This window comes from Carassius carassius, chromosome 4, assembly GCF_963082965.1.
Source record: "Carassius carassius chromosome 4, fCarCar2.1, whole genome shotgun sequence".
NCBI classification, from domain to species: Eukaryota; Metazoa; Chordata; class Actinopteri; order Cypriniformes; family Cyprinidae; genus Carassius; species Carassius carassius.
The window spans coordinates 10,109,272-10,126,559 of record NC_081758.1 but is presented as its reverse complement, the minus strand read 5'-3'; the positions used below and the strand labels follow the sequence as shown (position 1 = coordinate 10,126,559).

Here is a 17,288-nt window from a genome sequence, read left to right as displayed (position 1 = left end):
TGCAAATTGGTCCTCCAGCTGTTCCTTATGTGTACATTTAACTTTCCCGGCCTCTTATTGCTACCTGTCCCAACTTTTTGGAATGTGTAGCTCTCATGAAATCCAAAATGAGCTAATATTTGTCATGACATTATGAGATTTGTAAATCATTCCATTCCTTTTTTACTCACAATTTGTACAGTGTCCCAACTTGTTTGGAAATCGGGTTTATATATATATATATATATATATATATATATATATACACACACACACACATACATATATAAGCGTTAATACAGCGTAAATAGTGTGTGTATATACTTCTATACTATATCTTTATCCTAGTCATTGTTTATTGTTATACTGAATGATACACTGTTTCTGTCTCATGTTTAGATTTAGTCATTTAGCAAACTAAATAAATGACTAAATGACTAAATTCATCTTTCACATCAGCCTTTGGTTAAAAATAAGTAACAGTTACGGTGGACGTTTTTCATTTCTTCACTGATTCTTTGTCTGACATTACACAATACAGGCCCTAAAATAAATTGTTCTTTTATTATCTGATTGGTTTGTAAATGCAAGAAACTACATATCCCATAAGGCCACATTCAAACCGGAAGTAAACTGTCAACCGACAAAAGTCCATTCAAGCTTGTGCTGCTGGGTTGTTTTGCTAAAGCACTATCCTTGCTAGCAGCCTGCCTCGGTCAACAAGAAATACATTTTCTCATTTTACGATTGCTATCATTTTTAATGAACTCATATAACATCACATAGGTTATAAATCGTAGGAAGTTGGACTGAGATATCTTGTCAATTTCCTAGCGATTCCCAGCATGACTTCTCGTCGGCCTGACAACTTTGAGGGTTTGGGTTACAAGGGCAGAGAAGATCCGTCATTCAGCGGGGGCTATTCGGCCAGGTCATTCAATAATTCATCCGGCCCTGACATCCAGCACTGGGTCACCACGCCTCCAGATATACCTGGCAGCAGAAACCTGCATTTTGGCGATCACACACCCCAATTTGAGAAGGCGCCTGCCCCACCTGAAGCTGCAGACGAAGCCCAATCAGCGGCTCCACCATCCGGTAACACTGAGTGCAGTTTATGAACACTATTCTTGAAATGAGATGTTTTTACGGAAAGGGATAGTATTCTAATAACCACAAGCAATAGTATCTCACGACGATTATTTGTGTCATGAGCTTTATATTAGACAAGACCCGCCTCTAGAGTCATGCTTTTAGTAAATATGTGGTAAATGAGTGTGTTGTCACTGTCGCTCCTCCGCCCATCTCCAGCTAGTTCTCGGCTTTATCTGGAACAGCTACAACAAAGTTTTATGAAAGACTTTATATATAAATTTTGGTATTACTTTGGTATTTTATTTTTGGTATTTAATCAGTGAAAAGGATTTACTCTGTGGATGAATTTTAATGCACGTTACATGAACCTTTTCAATAAGGAATAAATACAAAACTAGAGCCAAACTAAAACTGAAATGAAGCATTAATAATGCATGTATAAAGCATGTATATCTGTACATTAAAAGTCAATCAATCCTTGATTAATGTGAATATTTTAATTTAAAAAATACGTCTCCACGTAGTATTCAATAAAATTCTAGTGCATTTAATCTATTAAATAACAGCAGACTAAAGTGAGCATTTTTTTGGATATGGTAAGATTTAATTTATTTTAGTTAATAAAATTAAATGTGGCTCAAATGGTAGAGCATTTTGTTAGCAGCGCAAGGTTGTGGGTTCGATTCCCAGGGAATACATGTTAGGTAAAAAATGCTAAATGCATAAATTTAATTTAATAAAGTACCACATTGTTAGTGTGGTGACAAAATGTTATTTTATCCTTGCTTCTAGAAAATCCTCAATCTTTCTGCTTTCTTACAGCTTCATGTGGCCGAAAACTTTTCATTTTAACGTGGCTTTAAGCACTATGCATTATTAAAGTTTCACTTTCACCATGACCCACGTAAAGCTGGTTAATGTGGTGTTTCCATGGAATAATCGTAATATGAGCTTATCTTTTGGTACGAACCAAGAGTCTCCGCATCAGTAGGAAACAATAGATAAAACGAGCATCTTCCATCCAAAGACTTGTGGTTGCATTTCGGGTAAAGCAAAAAACAATGTTGAACAACAATATAAAACGTGGTAAACTATTAATTAATTTAAATTAAAATCAAAATTAAATTTATGCATTTAGCAGACGCTTTTATCCAAAGCGACTTACAGTGCATTCAGGCTAACATTTTTTACCTAAGATGTGTTCCCTGGGAATCAAACCTGTTTATATAATACAATTAATTATACTAATTATGCTACAATTGAAGAAAATAAATACTATAAAATGATTAACTGTTTGGCATGATGACGCCTGCCGCATGGAAGGAGGGTGAAAAGTCCATGGTTAGGGTGAGAGGCATCCTTGATGATGTTCCTTGCCCTGCTCAAGCAGCGCTTGTGATACATTTTCTCAGTAGTAGTTAACTGGGTGCCGGTGATCTGTTGAGCAGTTTTCACTACCTGCTGGAGTGCCTCAGATGCGGAGCAATTGCTGTACCACATTGAGATGCAGTTTGTGAGTATGTTCTCAATGGTACAGCGGTAGAGTCCAACAAGGATCCTGGGACTCAGGTAGTTTATGGGCGATATGGTCATTTTTCAAATCGTCATATCGTCAGCCCGTGAGATCGACGATACACATGATATTATCATGCAGAGACTCTATGTTCTTGTCAAATGTATAAAAGGCCCCATTACCTTGTATCTTACTTTGTGGTCCCATAGAAGCAGTTTTTGTAAAAATAGGCTAACGATTGCGTCATAACCTGCGACTCTCTGTCGCACAGTAGAGTAATTACCATATGGACAGGAGGAGAAGCTCGCAGGCAATCTTTTACTGTCTATGAGGCTATCGTGGGGACATGGAGGCATGAAGTCAAGGGAGAAGCCCATAGAGAGTCCATAAAAGCAACGGGACAAAATTATTCAACAACGTCTGCAAGATTCGGTGGGTGATTCAGATTTCTCTTGGCACAGCGGTTAGAAGACTTACAGGTTGCTCACGTGACATCTACGTCATCAAGCTCAGTTTAAGTCTGTGCAGTACACTCGACCCCCAGGAAGTGCATGCTTCTAATTCACTTCACTTGTCTCCATTGAATCCAATGGGGTTGCTGTGTCCATTTCTTTTACTGTCTATGCTCGCACTTCATGTTGCGGCTGAATGTTCATAATTGAAGGATGGACATTATGCCAGGGTAAAGGACATCAGCAATCTGGCACAGAGAAAAGAAAACTAAAGAAAGTAAAAAAGAACAGGCATAAAGTTGTCTTGACTGGACATTCGAGAGTCTCAAATTTAGGGACCATCTCTAAAGTTACATGCGATATTGGTATACACTTTTCTAACGTCAGTAGCATTTGAGGAGAATTACTTGCAGTCATAAAAACATCTAATTGTTCATCTAGGTGTCAGCTATAATGCACAATTGAATTGAATGTTTGATATTTCTTAAAATAAACTGTAAATCATATGTAAATTATGCTACTTTTTCATATGGGCTCAAACACAAATTTGAAGCTCAATAGCATTTGAGGAGAAAGACTTGCAGTCATAAAACAATTGTAATGTGTTCATTTAGGTGTCAGCTACAAAGCACACCTTATAGATTTTTAATATATATTAAAATAACACCACAAATCATCGTTCTTGTAGCTATGGTAACTGCAAATTAACCATGGTTTTGTTACTTCAAATAATAATTTACAAAGAAGTATTAATATACTGTAATATTTTTGTTGTTGTTGTTGTCGCTATAAAAACAGACCTAAGCTATCAGTAGCCTTTAAAATGACTTAAAATTCATTATATAAAAATCAATGAGGCATTAATAATTGTTTAATAATAACACTGTTAAAATACATAATGTAGGCAAATAAAAAATAAACTATTTATGTACATGTTATTACAAATGCCTGCAAAGGGAGCCATGTAATTGCTGCTGTTACACTTACAGGACAATCAAATCCTTGTTTAGGCTACTGACCAAACATTTAATTCAAATATTCACTTAAGATTTCATTTCTGGCCACCTTTTTGCTATAGATGACACAGCCTAAATAATTTCTTCAACAAAAAAAAGTGCATATCACAACCCTTACAAAAATAAACCATGGTTTTATCATAGTAAAACTGCTTTCCTTTCGCATTATTTCTGAATGCTTGAGACTATAAAATAAATTAGTTATAATAAAGTTATAGCCATAGGTAAATGTCGAGAGCTACAATTGTAATTTGTAAATAGTACAATTTATTCATTTACTTTTTTATTTGATTAAAGTTCTATTTTCACCCCATAGTAGATTTTTTTTCCATCATCATATTTGAGGAAGGGGGGCACAACAATACAATCCTGCTTAGGGCACCCATTTGGCCAGCAGCGGCCCTGATAGTCAGACACAACTGTCATATCGCACGTCCTGTGACAAATCTGCCACATCTGGGCACAGAAGTTATCAGTCTAAATGTTCTGTAAAATCAGTCAATGGTGGAAAAACAATAATATATTTCATTTAAAGTCCAACAGTTTAACACCAATATTGGACATAAACGAACACGCTAAATATAAAGATGGCAGCATGTCCCAAACCGTCTACATTTCTGTCTCTGTCTGTGTGATTGTCATCAATGTTATTGTCTCTTGATGGTGCTGTCTCTGAAATATTGGACTTGCTTCGAGTAAACTAGGTTACTGTCTTTGATTTGTAAATAGACAGTTAATCTGGCAGGCGAACACGGCAAGTGGTTTACAGGCACTGTGCTGGGACTAATCTACACTGGCCGTTTTCTGTTCATCTCTAACGTTCTATAAGGAACCAGTCCATCACACATCGAACTTGGATTTAATTGAAGTGAAACTTACTCTCTTGACGTTTCGGATGACCTGGACCGCCCTGTCAGTGCGGAACTTGGATCCTGTTCAACGCAGCCCAATCGCCGACACGCCTTCGAATCTTACGTGTCCAAACTTCTCATGAGAAAGGGAAGTGCTTTTTTCTTGTCTTTGCGCCTTGTGCTTGAATCTGTATCTTTGTTGTTTTAAAATCCTGCGGGTCCTCAAGTCCGGACCGAACTGGGAAAAGGGGCGTTCAAGTATGCGGCCCCCTGCACTTGGAATCAGCTGCAAAATGTCCTGAATCTTAAGGAGCCAGTTTCATTGGCTGATTTTAAATTACTTTTAAATAACATGGAAGCTACACAAACTGGCTGTAGATGTTATGACTGACCCAGTTATGACGGACGATCTTTGCTGTTGTTTATCGCTTGCAATAATAGGTGAAATTCTTATTTCTTATGACTTTATAATTATTTATTATTTGTATAAATTGTTATATGTTGATGTTATATGTTATATGTTTTTATGTCTGTAACCTTGTTAATTGTGCTGCTGCCTGTCTTGGCCAGGACGCTCTTGGAAAAAAGATTTTTAATCTCAATGAGTTTTATTCTGGTTAAATAAAGGTAATAATAAAGTATTCAAAACAGGTAAGTTCATATATTATATGAGTAAAGTTGAATTGAACTGATGCATCAGTCATACAGCGCTCCGCACTGTGCGCCGACGCACATGAAAATAATAACAAGGCAGCAAAGCGAAATTTATCATCCATAGTGGTTCTCACGTAGTCCTTCTCTTAAAGGCTGATTCACTCTGCCGCCTTGTTATTGTTTTGTCTTTGCTTTATTTGTAACGCCAAGTTCACGCCCCATTTTGGAGATCTCCGGTCTGCTGTTATACCCACTTGAGAAAGAGTTAATCTCTCATGAATGAGAAGAGCGCGTTGCCATGTGGCAGCCATTAAATGTGTGGGACACCAACTCCTCATTTTCTATCTCTTTCATATCGTAGATTTAATGAGTTATCCGAGTCAAATCGTTACAACTTCACCGATTACAGGCTCTAATCCTTCTGCGCTTACGCTCTGTGTGTGTGTGAGTGTGTGTGTGTGTGTAATCTAATACATTAATAGGAAAATAGCCTAATGAGCCTAATATCATCTTGATTATCGACAGAGAAATCTGCTTATGTCGATATCTCTGACTATCGTCGATACACGATACTATCGTCTATCGGCACAACCCTAGACTCAGGTGAACTTTCTTAAGGCTCTGTAAGAAGTAAAGGCGCTGCTGTGCCTTTTTGACCAGGGTGGATGGAGGTGTTTAGGGACCAGGTGAGGTCATCAGAGATGTGGATGCCAAGGAACTTGAAACTCGACACACGTTCCACTACAGCTCCGTTGATGTAGATGGGTGTGTGTGCATGACTCCTAGTCCGCCTGAAGTCCACAATGATCTCCTTAGTCTTCGAGGTGTCATCTGCAAATTTGATTATGGTAATTATGGTGCCATAAACAGGAATGCAGTTACGGGTGAATAAGGAGTACAGAAGAGGGCTCAGTACGCAGCCCTGTGGAACACCGGTGTTCAGGGTGATGATGGAGATGTTATCTAACTTAACAGACTGAACACTGAAGTCTGTTAGTCAGAACATCTAGAATCCATTTGCAGATGGGTGTGCTGAATCCAAGTTGGCTGAACTTGGAGATCAGCTTGGAGGGGATTACAGTGTTAAATGCAGAACTGATATCAATGAACAGCATTCTCACATGTGTATTTTGACTGTCCAGGTGGGTGAGGGCAAAGTGAACTGCCGTAGAGATGGCGTCCTCTGTTGAACTATTGTGGCGATAGGCAAATTGGAATGGATTTAGTGTAGCAGGGAGACAGGATTTTTTAGGGTTAAAGAATATGTTGTTTACAAGTTGTTCAAGGTGAGGAAAACACTTCTCTTCTCTTACTTGTGTATCTCCAGTAACTCCAGTATTACTAAATGTAATGGCACTGTCTTTTGCACTTCTATTGATTGCTTGTAATTATTGTTTGTTCTTTTGTATTTTCAAATTACAAATTACTTGTATTTTAATAAAATTAATTTCTCACATCAGTAATTTGTATTTTGATTAAGTACATTAGATGAGCAAGTATTTGTAATTTGTAACAAACTTTTTTTTATGTATTTATGCCCATCTCTGCCATCCAATATTTATTTAATAAAACAAAAAGAAAACTTTTCTAAAAAATGTCTAATGGTTCTAATGTAACATTGCTAACTCAAATGAAGTAATGTTTGAAATGGTTTATTGAAGTGATCAAGCGATTCGTATGAATGAACCAGTATTTTTAAATGAATTGGATTCCAGATGCTCCTGCTTGATTTACAGAATTGTACAAAATAAACAGTAGCCTAAATTCACAGTTATTCAACATTAATATGCAAATATAATTTTTCATGTGACTAATACTGAATCAACATTATAGTATATACAATAGTTTAGCGAGCTATGAAATCAATCAAAAATGTGTTTAATGTCTAGTCAGTCTAATCTAATCAGTGAAGAACATCGATCTATCTGCTCTTTCTGATGGACTGGACTTTCTTCAGGAGCAATGTTTCTCTACTCCAGTTGACTTGGTTTCTTGTTTCTAAGACATCTTAAAACTAAGGGGCATTGTTTGGAACTCTTATACATTAAACTGGACTTAATGTTCATAAAGATATGTAAACAAATCATACACTTTCTTACATGAATGCTCTTTTAACTGCTAAATCTGATTATTACTCTAATATAATTGGGTTAGATGAAGGGAATACAAGGTCCATGTTTAATACAGTAAATAATAACCTGCGGCCTCCTTATACTGTTCCTTGTCATCTATATTCTAGTGATCTTTGTGATAATTTAGTAACCCGTAAATACTAAAATTGAAAATATTCATCAACAAATAACTTAAGAAAAAGGCATCTGATCTGTCGTATTTACCTTCCCATGATTCCCATTTGTCTTTGTTTTACAGTTTTCCAACGATTTGTACGTTTTTATTAGTCTTCTACTTGTCAGATAGATCCACTCCCCACTCACCTGGTCAAAGCTTGTTTATTTTCTGGTATAGGTATCTGGTATGGTAACTGACATTATACACTCGTCTCTCATCACTGGTGTGGTTCATTCATCTTTTAAGGTTGCTGTAATCACTCCAAGACTAATTAATAAAACAAAAAAACAACAACTATATTTACAATCAATCAAATGAAGTGCAACAAGAGACCATACCATTACATTTAGCAATACTGGAGTTAGATACATAAGACAAGTGCTTTCCCCTCCTTGAACAACTTGTAAACAACATATTCTTTAACCTTAACACTAGACATTATATCCAATATATTGATCCATATTTATTCTAATTTCTTATGTTCACTTAAGACATAACCGACTGTGTTTGCTCTAATACCGTGAAGCATGCCCAGGCTTTATTTTTTCATCTCCCTTTTCATTTTTTTTCATCAGTGTGTCAAAAATTAAGCAGTACTGCAAAACTGTATTGTCATACCGCCTACTCCTACTGAAGAGGAAGCCACAAGCTATTTCACTGTCAACAGTAAAGATTGACTCCTAAAAATGCTGAGATTTAGCTGTTAAATGGCTCTATGTAGGATTCAGAAACCCTTGTTAATAGCAAAACATGTGGCCATTAAGTGAGCTTTAACCAGCAAATCATTGGCAATAAAAAGTGATTAATACTTGAAAATTCTTTCATAAAGCTCCTTTAAAAATGTCATTTTGTCCACAGAAACAAGTAGCTAACAAGCTAACATCGATCGTCAGCAAGTAAACAAAGTGCTACAGCAGCAAATCTTTTCTTTCTGTCCTGTAATAACATGCAGTGAGCGATATCTGATAATATATATGTTTTTTGCACCAACAAAGCACTCACGTCACTTCATAAAACTGAGGTTAAACAACTTAGGGATGTGACTGAGGCAAATTTTTACTACCACGGTGTTGATGCATATATATATATATATATATATATATATATATATATATATATATATATATATATATAAGGGGTGTGCAGCGAAGCCAGTATTTGTATCTGTAACAATCACAAAATTATTATTATCTGATAAAACCGGAAGTAGGCGGGGCTTGAACCGGAACTTCATACAATTATAGTTGCTAAGACCGTTATGGTTTTAGAGACTTTGTTTTTTTTCATAGTTATCACTGAACAAATATGCGGTGTTTAACTAAAAAAAAATTATTGATTATAACATTTATTCAAATATCTTCTAACAGTCGAAGCTAATACCCTTGTATAAACAAAGTTTCGAGCGCGAGTTTCCAGTCCCATTTTGGTGACCTTTCGTGATCCATAAATATTTAAATATCTTATAATTAAAACAGTAAAGGTTCCTATGTAAGTAATTTAAGTAATTTCCAGGAAATGCATGGGAAAAGGGAAGTGTAACACTGCTATTTCATTTGCGCTTACTTCATTTATAAAATTTTCACTCATTTACTTTACACACTTGCTACTGCATTGTAATATTAGAGGTTTATGTAAATCAACAAGATTTCCTTTGGCTCACCGGTTCCTGCGCAGTTTAAAAAAGTAGGCTAGCTATTTCCCTCAAGTAATTTTCAGGTCTAGAAAAGTATGGAAAAAATTAGAACAGAGTATGGAAAAATATTTGTGCTTCGACTATTTGTCCTATTCAGTGTTCTAAAGTATAAAATTAATTTCTAAAAATAAATTGATCATACAAATAGAGAGCTTTCATGACAAACGTTTAGTAATCGTCTGAACATGACTGAATTAATTCAAGGCGCACTTTTTCATTACGCATAAATCTTGAAGCAGTCTTAAGTCTTTTTTTGAACTTCACTAAACAAATGTGCGTGTGCGTTTTAGTTGATATTACTCTTGCCAAGCTCTGATTTCTGAGAGATGCACAGAGGCAACAATACAGTTAAACAAGAAAGTAGCCTAAATAAGAAAGTTAAATACACCCTGTCTGTAGGACACGAGTGGCGTGGCGTGACTATGGGCGCGACACGACAAAATACTGTAGAATTAATTTTAATCAATTGGTGATGCTACAATGTATGCAGCACTACACAACATGCCAAATCTCTGACAGTAAACGGCCTTGTCCTATTTATGAGGTACTGACTCAGAGTTCAGATGTCCTGTGTAGACACTAGACAAACCTCTTGCGATGCGGTGTCGCATCCGGTTGTACGTTAGACATGTTTCCTCCTCTTCCCGCACTCTCTTTAAAACAGGAATTGTTGCCACATTTATCTTTTATTTGGCCAGTTTGGAGACACTAAGCCTCACCAAAACTAACCAGCCAGGCGTTTGTGATCATGGGAACTTGAAGACACTTATACAAACACAGGTGGGTGACAAGAATGGAGATGGAACCAGATCGCAATGTAGTATTTGTTTCCCAACAAGGTCCATCCCCTAACACAAAATCAATTTGCTGAATGCATAAACTGTATTTTCATGCACTCAAACCTGCCAATCTAAAGAAAACGCTGTGTATGGTGTTTGAGTTATTACACTTGTATACAAAACAAGTATGCATAGAGTCCGTGATGTCACGTGCACTACTGCCGGTGGCAGTAAACCACCGTGGTGGTTCGTTGACGTGGTTGTCACAGCCCTAGTTAAACTACTGGAATCACATGGAGCACTTTAATGATGTCTTTTCCAACATTCTGGAATTTGAATGTATAATAGAATTTATGGCTGACTGTAAAGGGACAGAAAGCGCTCTCATTTCATCAAAAATATCTTCATTTGTGTTTCTAAGATGAACGAAGGTCTTACGGGAGTGTAATGACACAAGGCTGAGTAATTAACAACAGAATTGTCATTTATGTGTGAACTAACCCTTTAAGACTTTGCCTATGGATCCAAAAGAATAGCATTCCCTTGTATCTAGGCTGTAGTTGGCAGCACTATTATAACAGGTGAAGAAAGATTGCATTATCTGAAAATAAAATGACTTACTTAGTATTTTAGTTATTTCAGATACAAAATACTGACTCTCAAAGTATATAATTATAAATTACATTTTATTATTTATTTTTTTTGTCCGGTAAAAAACAAATTAAAAAAATATACAAAGGTTATTAAGTACATATTTTAAGTACATGTAATTAAAATACTGCCCATCTCTGCATGATTTTGTCTTTCAGAACAGCTGAAAAGATTTGCAGGGTTTGGGATAGGTCTTGCAAGGTAATTATGGCTTTAAAGTTTTGTTGAAAGTACAATTATATTAAGATGTGCAAAATAATATTAGTAAACTCAATATCATTTTTTGTATGGTTTGAATTAGCCTCTTCACAGAAAATGTCCTGGCCCATCCCTGCATTGTGTTTCGACGTCAGTGTCAGGTAGGCTGAACCCAGGCAGAACATTAAGTACTTTTGCATTTTACAGCGTAAAATTTTGTAAAGATACATAATTTTGTAAAAATTATATATCTTTTAAATTGAACTGTGTGTTTCAGGTGAATTACCATGCCAGGTGTTACCACCTGTCCCCACTGACAGCCATCAGTGTAATGTACAATGTCACCAAAACTCAGGTAATACGTCACAGATTTTTGCTTTGTTGTTGCTTTTAAAGAACAATTTAAATGCGGGGCATGTGGTACCACAAGGGTCGATGCTAGGTCTATTTAAGTTTAAGGTGACTATCCGATCACAGGTGGACAATATTAATAGAGGGGGTCCAAAGCATTTTGAATTGAAGGTGGCTGAAAACATAGGACCACACTGCTTTTGTATTCACTTTTTTTGTGCATTACCAACATGCATGGAGTTCATGCAGATCCTTAAAAAGTCCTAAATTCAATTTTGTTAAATTAAAAACATGGATCGCTTTACAGCCTGATGTAATTATTAAACTTCAAAAGGTTATGATTTTGTTTAATTAAATGTGATTGCTGCACATTCAAAGTCAAACATAGTGCGTTTCTACATTGTACAGACTTTCAAATAAGTAACCTACTGACCTACTGTTGTTAATTTGTAACTTTTTCATTTGTTGTGTTTATAATGTAACATGTTGTAGACGGTTGTAAGAATGTTGATCATTTTATTTATAATTTCACCTTTTATCTGGATATTGTTGACATTTCACATAATAAACTGTATCTAACAATTAATTCAACAATTATATAGAGCTTATCTCTGGGCCTCCCCGTCACAGGAAGGAAAAACTAAGGGCATGATTTAACATAATTAAATTAGTAATATTGTTTAATATAAAGATTTTTTACTACTATTGGCACAATAATATTTTCTTTTACTTTAAACACATTTTTAACATCTGGAAAATACAATATTGTTATATGTATTGATATATTAGTACACAAACCAATTTCAAATCACATGTATGTATTGATTTGAACATATCGTTAGTATTTATATATTAGTACATGAACCAATTTCAAAAAACATTTAAATATTGATTTAAACATATTTTGAGTATAATTATCTTGACATTTATTTATTTTATTTTTTTATGGTTGTACTACCTTGGTTTGTCTATGTGATTATTTTATTGTTTTCACTACTATTTGAATATAACATTTATTTAATGTGTAGTTATTTGAATGTGTGTCCCAAACTTTTCGATTTAGTAACAAAACAAAAAACAAAAACAAAACAAAAAACACTGGACTTTAATATTTATTTTGAGATTTTTCAGAATCTGTTCACAATCTGTTCACAAGTGGTTGGAGATGCTATTGAGACTCATGTTACCCAGATGTAAATTGCTATGTCTCTCATCTGACCACTTGTGATCTGATTGAATAAAACGTTTCCATTGAAGCAGCTCTCTCTCTCTCTCTCTCTTACAGGGTCCAAAGGCTTTATGGAAAGGAATGGGCAGCACTTTTGTGGTACAGGGGGTTACACTGGGAACGGAGGGCATCATTAGCGAATGCACACCTTTACCAAGGTATGGAAATGTAAGCAGTTGCTAATAAGTGTCCTTGAAAAGGTTTTCTTTAAAGATTAATAACTGGTTGTGTTTTGTTGCCTATGACTTGTAACACACATATGAATAATAATTACGTCTATAATTAGGTCTGACATTTTTAATAAATGATGGCAGCATGCAGTTTGCGTGATTTGAATTTATTTAATCGGCTCTCATGATGTTTTCCTACCATTTTTGAAGTGAATTGTCTATTATTGTCATGAATATTCACAGGGAGTTATCACACAAGTGGAACCCTAAACAAGTCTTGGGACACTTAGTACTCAAAGGGTAAGTTAAGACATTGTATTACAGTAAATTACCTAGCATTTTTGCTATTGTTTGGAAAATGCCATAAGCTGCAAGTTGTTTATCTCTTAATTCTTTTATGAGTCATAATATTACCTTGCTCTTCCATATCTGGGATCTGTCTGAATAAGCTTCTGACTAAGCTTAATATGCAGGTTGTTGTTTGTATATCAAAGTCCCACAAAGAATACTGAAAGGGAATTCCATAGGCTTGACATTTAAATTATCGATCTTCTCTTTATCTCTTTTTGTGCAGTGCTTTGAACTTGTGAAATAAATCATTTTGGGTTTTTTTCCAGTTTCACATATGTGGTTGCAATGCCGTTTTACTCAGCAAGTCTCATAGAGACTGTACAGGTACGGCATTTTTATACACTCTTTCTGGCTTTTTTTTTGTTTAGTTTTTTCCAAAAGAATTTATTTCATGTTGTTCTTGTCCTTTGTATACAAAAATAAAAATGGGGAATAAAATAATGGACTCAGTGAATTTTATGATTAAAAACAAGTGAAAATATCTTCCAATGTGGCACAACAAAATACACTATATGTATATTCAAAATATAGTCTATGGAAACCTGTATGAAAATATTAAATATAATAAAGTTTTAAAATTAAGTTTTGATTCTCGTGTATATGTGTCTTGTTTTAAAGATGTTTAGATCATTTTACTGAAAACAAGACTTTGATTATATTATTATTATTATTTTTTTTTTTTGTATAAAAATAACAAAGTTGTATATATATTTTCAGTGAATAAAGAGTTTCCTGTGACACAACATCTTGACAAGGCACTAAGATCAGATTCAATGCTTTAGGAAACGCAGTCTTGATTATATCTTGTGGTAAAAGAGCAAACCCGTTTTGGCCAGCTAACTCTCCAATATGTAGGTTTCTGATGCAATTTTTGATGGTTATTGGAAAATCTGAGGGTTTGCATTTGCTTGCAGTTGGAAAGTCTGATAACAGTATCTGTTATGCTTTCGTTTTGACTTCGGAATTTGCTGTAGGAATTGTAGTATTGTGAACATTACAAAACATTTGTATGAAGAATGTCCTGTTAACCCCAAACTTTTGGAAAACGCGCCTACTGTTTCAGATTATACGATTTTGACTAATAAAATCTTGTCCTGTCGTGAACAAGAAACATGTCAGACTATAAGATGCTACCTGAGCATTCATCGCATATGCCTTCATTAACAGTCCCCATGACACCCTACATTAAGCAGATTGTGACAAATTCTTGCTAAAATCGTGTAGTATTAATCGGGCATATAAACAGTGTGTTTTATTTCGTTCTTCCCCTTTCATACTACACGATTTTAGCCCAATTCTGCCATGAGCTGCTTCTGCGATTTGGACGCACGATTCAATTGTTTCCTCTTGTGTAGTGTGTCATAGTGTGCACTACACCTCTGTGATACTTTATGACGTTTCAGATGTCCACATCTGTGACACTGGCCAATAGGATAACAGAAGAGCCTTTGTACTTGCATCGCAGAGCAGTGCAAGGCCAGCATTTGTTTATAAAGCATATACATTTGTTTTTTTTTTGTTTTTTTAGAAAATGACAGATCGTTTCGCTAGACAAGACCCGTGTAGAACCCTTGAAGCTTCACTGAAACTGTAATTTTGACCTTCAACCATTTGGTAGCTGTTGAAGTCAACTATAAGGAGAATATTCCTGGAATGTTTTCATTAAAAGCCTTAATTTATTTTCGACTGAAGAAAGAAAGACGTAAACATCTTGGATGACATGGGGGTGAGTAATTGATCAGGAAATTTTAATTCGAAAGTAAACTAATCCTTTAATGACGGCATGCAACGAATGCTCGGGTAACATCGCATAGTCTGAAATTGTTCACAACACGTCAAGATTTTATGAGTCAAGATCGCATAATCTGACACAGTGACTGTCGTAACAGTCCGAACGAGTTTTAATAAACATTTTGCATCAACAATGGCTGTTTGTTGTCATGGTGGTTTCTATGATTGGGGAAAAAAATAGCTATATACATAAATGTGATACGTGTATTAAATATATCCCCCTTATATACAGCATATACAAAAAACTATAATGAAATTTGATCAAAAAGCTGTAAAATGATGTGGATTTTTGTTGTTGTTGTTATATGGCCCAGCCCGACTTCTTTTAGTGATTACTCTTGATGTTTCTTCACCAGAGTGAAATAATCCGAGACAACCCCGGCATCCTGGATTGTGTGAAAGAGGGTATCGGGCGTGTAGTGGGTATGGGAGTTCCTCACAGCAAGCGTCTCCTTCCCCTCTGGAACCTGCTGTTCCCCACGGTCCTCCACGGTCTCCTCCACTATGTTATCAGTTCCAGCGTGCAGCGGCTGGTTCTTTACCTGCTGCGGCGTCGGAATAGTGGCTCACCAAAGCACTCGTCCCCTGACTCCCAAGCGGACGCGGTCCAGTCTATGCTGGATGCATACTTCCCTGAGCTCATGGCCAGCTTTGCTGCCAGCCTGTGTGCGGATGTGCTGCTGTTTCCTTTGGAAACGGTGTTGCACAGGCTGCATATCCAGGGAACACGCACTATCATCGACAACACTGACCTGGGTTGTGAAGTTTTGCCCATTAACACGCAATATGAAGGAATGAGGGACTGTATTAATGCTATTCGCCGTGAAGAGGGCACCATGGGCTTCTACAAGGGCTTCGGCTCCATAGTGGTGCAATACTCTCTTCATGCCGCAGTTCTGCAGATCACCAAGATGATCTACTCAATGCTGCTGCGCAATGCTTAAGTACAATGATTCGTAAAACAACGATTCCTTCCTAATTCTCTGGTCATTTATTTTGGTTGAGTTGGACATGTGTCCTAATATGAATTAATAATTGCACATACTGAGGTTTTCTTCACCTCTTCCTGTACTTGCATACGTTGTTTCATAAAGCACTTGTTGTCTTGTTGATTGCACGACACTTTTATGCAAAATATTATCCACTAGCGCCAAAACATGTGTAATATTTCTGAAACATCAACCTTTGTCATTATATTCCTATATAGTTTCTACATTTCATCAATGGTCACCGGGTTTCATAATGTGGTGTGTGAATGTGATTGTTCTTTTGGCAACACTGGTTTAAGACCTGTTCTTAAAGAAATTGTCATTAAATTATTATTTGCACCTTAGTGAAACTTGTGCCAGTGTTTCAAACAGTGAAACTGTTTCTGTATGCCAGGCTTAAGATGATATAAGAGATTAAAAATTCAGTTCATTGAATGGGAAGCCATTATATACACAACAATGCAATGTAAGAGTAGAATTAATGTACATCTGGTTCCTCGGTGAGTAAATAATCAAGTTCTCATTTATTGGGCACCATGATTAAAATAAATGTCTAAAATCTGTTTTGTGTGAACCTTGTGTATTTATTAGTATTATTATGAATTTTTGTAGCATGTTACGTATATTAAAATAAAAACAACAATGAATAGGCTAGATATTGTAGCCTATACACTTAAAAGAAATTCAGATTAATAGCAAGGGTGCATATAAATGGTCAAAGGTGATGGTAAAGATATTACAAAAGATTTATATTTCAAATAATTTTTTTAGTTTATTCATTAAAGAATCCTAAGAAAATTCAACACAGTTTCCTCAAAAATATTGAGCTGTTTTTTTTAACATTGATATTAATAATAAATGTTTCTTGAGGACCAAATCAGCATATTAGAATGATTTCTGAAGGCTCATGTGAGACACTAAAAACTGCGGAAAATTCAGCTTTGCATCGTATGAATAAATATAATTTTTATATACATTAAAATAAAATGATATTTCGCAATATTACTGTTTTATTGTAATATTGTGAATCTTGCGAACACCAAAGTGTTGAACAGTAGTTTATTTGTAATTTGGCTGTTGGCATTTCTTCCAACATTATTGTCCAGAAACAGATCCAGTTCATTGAACACACATAGCGGGGCTTGGGGGAAGGATTTACCAGCTCACATAGATACATTTATATTTACTTTATTTCAAGAAGCACTGAAAAACAAATACTGTTAAACTAATGACTAACT

At 35.6% G+C, this 17,288-nt stretch overlaps 1 protein-coding gene across 1 annotated transcript; it reads left to right on the top strand.

Moving 5' to 3' along the window:
* The first annotated feature begins 624 nt into the window (after positions 1-624).
* Positions 625-16,613, top strand: LOC132133644 (mitochondrial outer membrane protein SLC25A46-like). Its single transcript, XM_059546529.1, has 8 exons — positions 625-1,077; positions 11,131-11,173; positions 11,274-11,331; positions 11,448-11,525; positions 12,807-12,907; positions 13,163-13,219; positions 13,537-13,594; positions 15,418-16,613. The coding sequence occupies exons 1-8, from the start codon at positions 825-827 to the stop codon at positions 16,003-16,005; spliced, it is 1,236 nt and encodes a 411-aa protein (XP_059402512.1). The 5' UTR covers positions 625-824; the 3' UTR covers positions 16,006-16,613.
* The last annotated feature ends 675 nt before the right edge of the window (positions 16,614-17,288 follow it).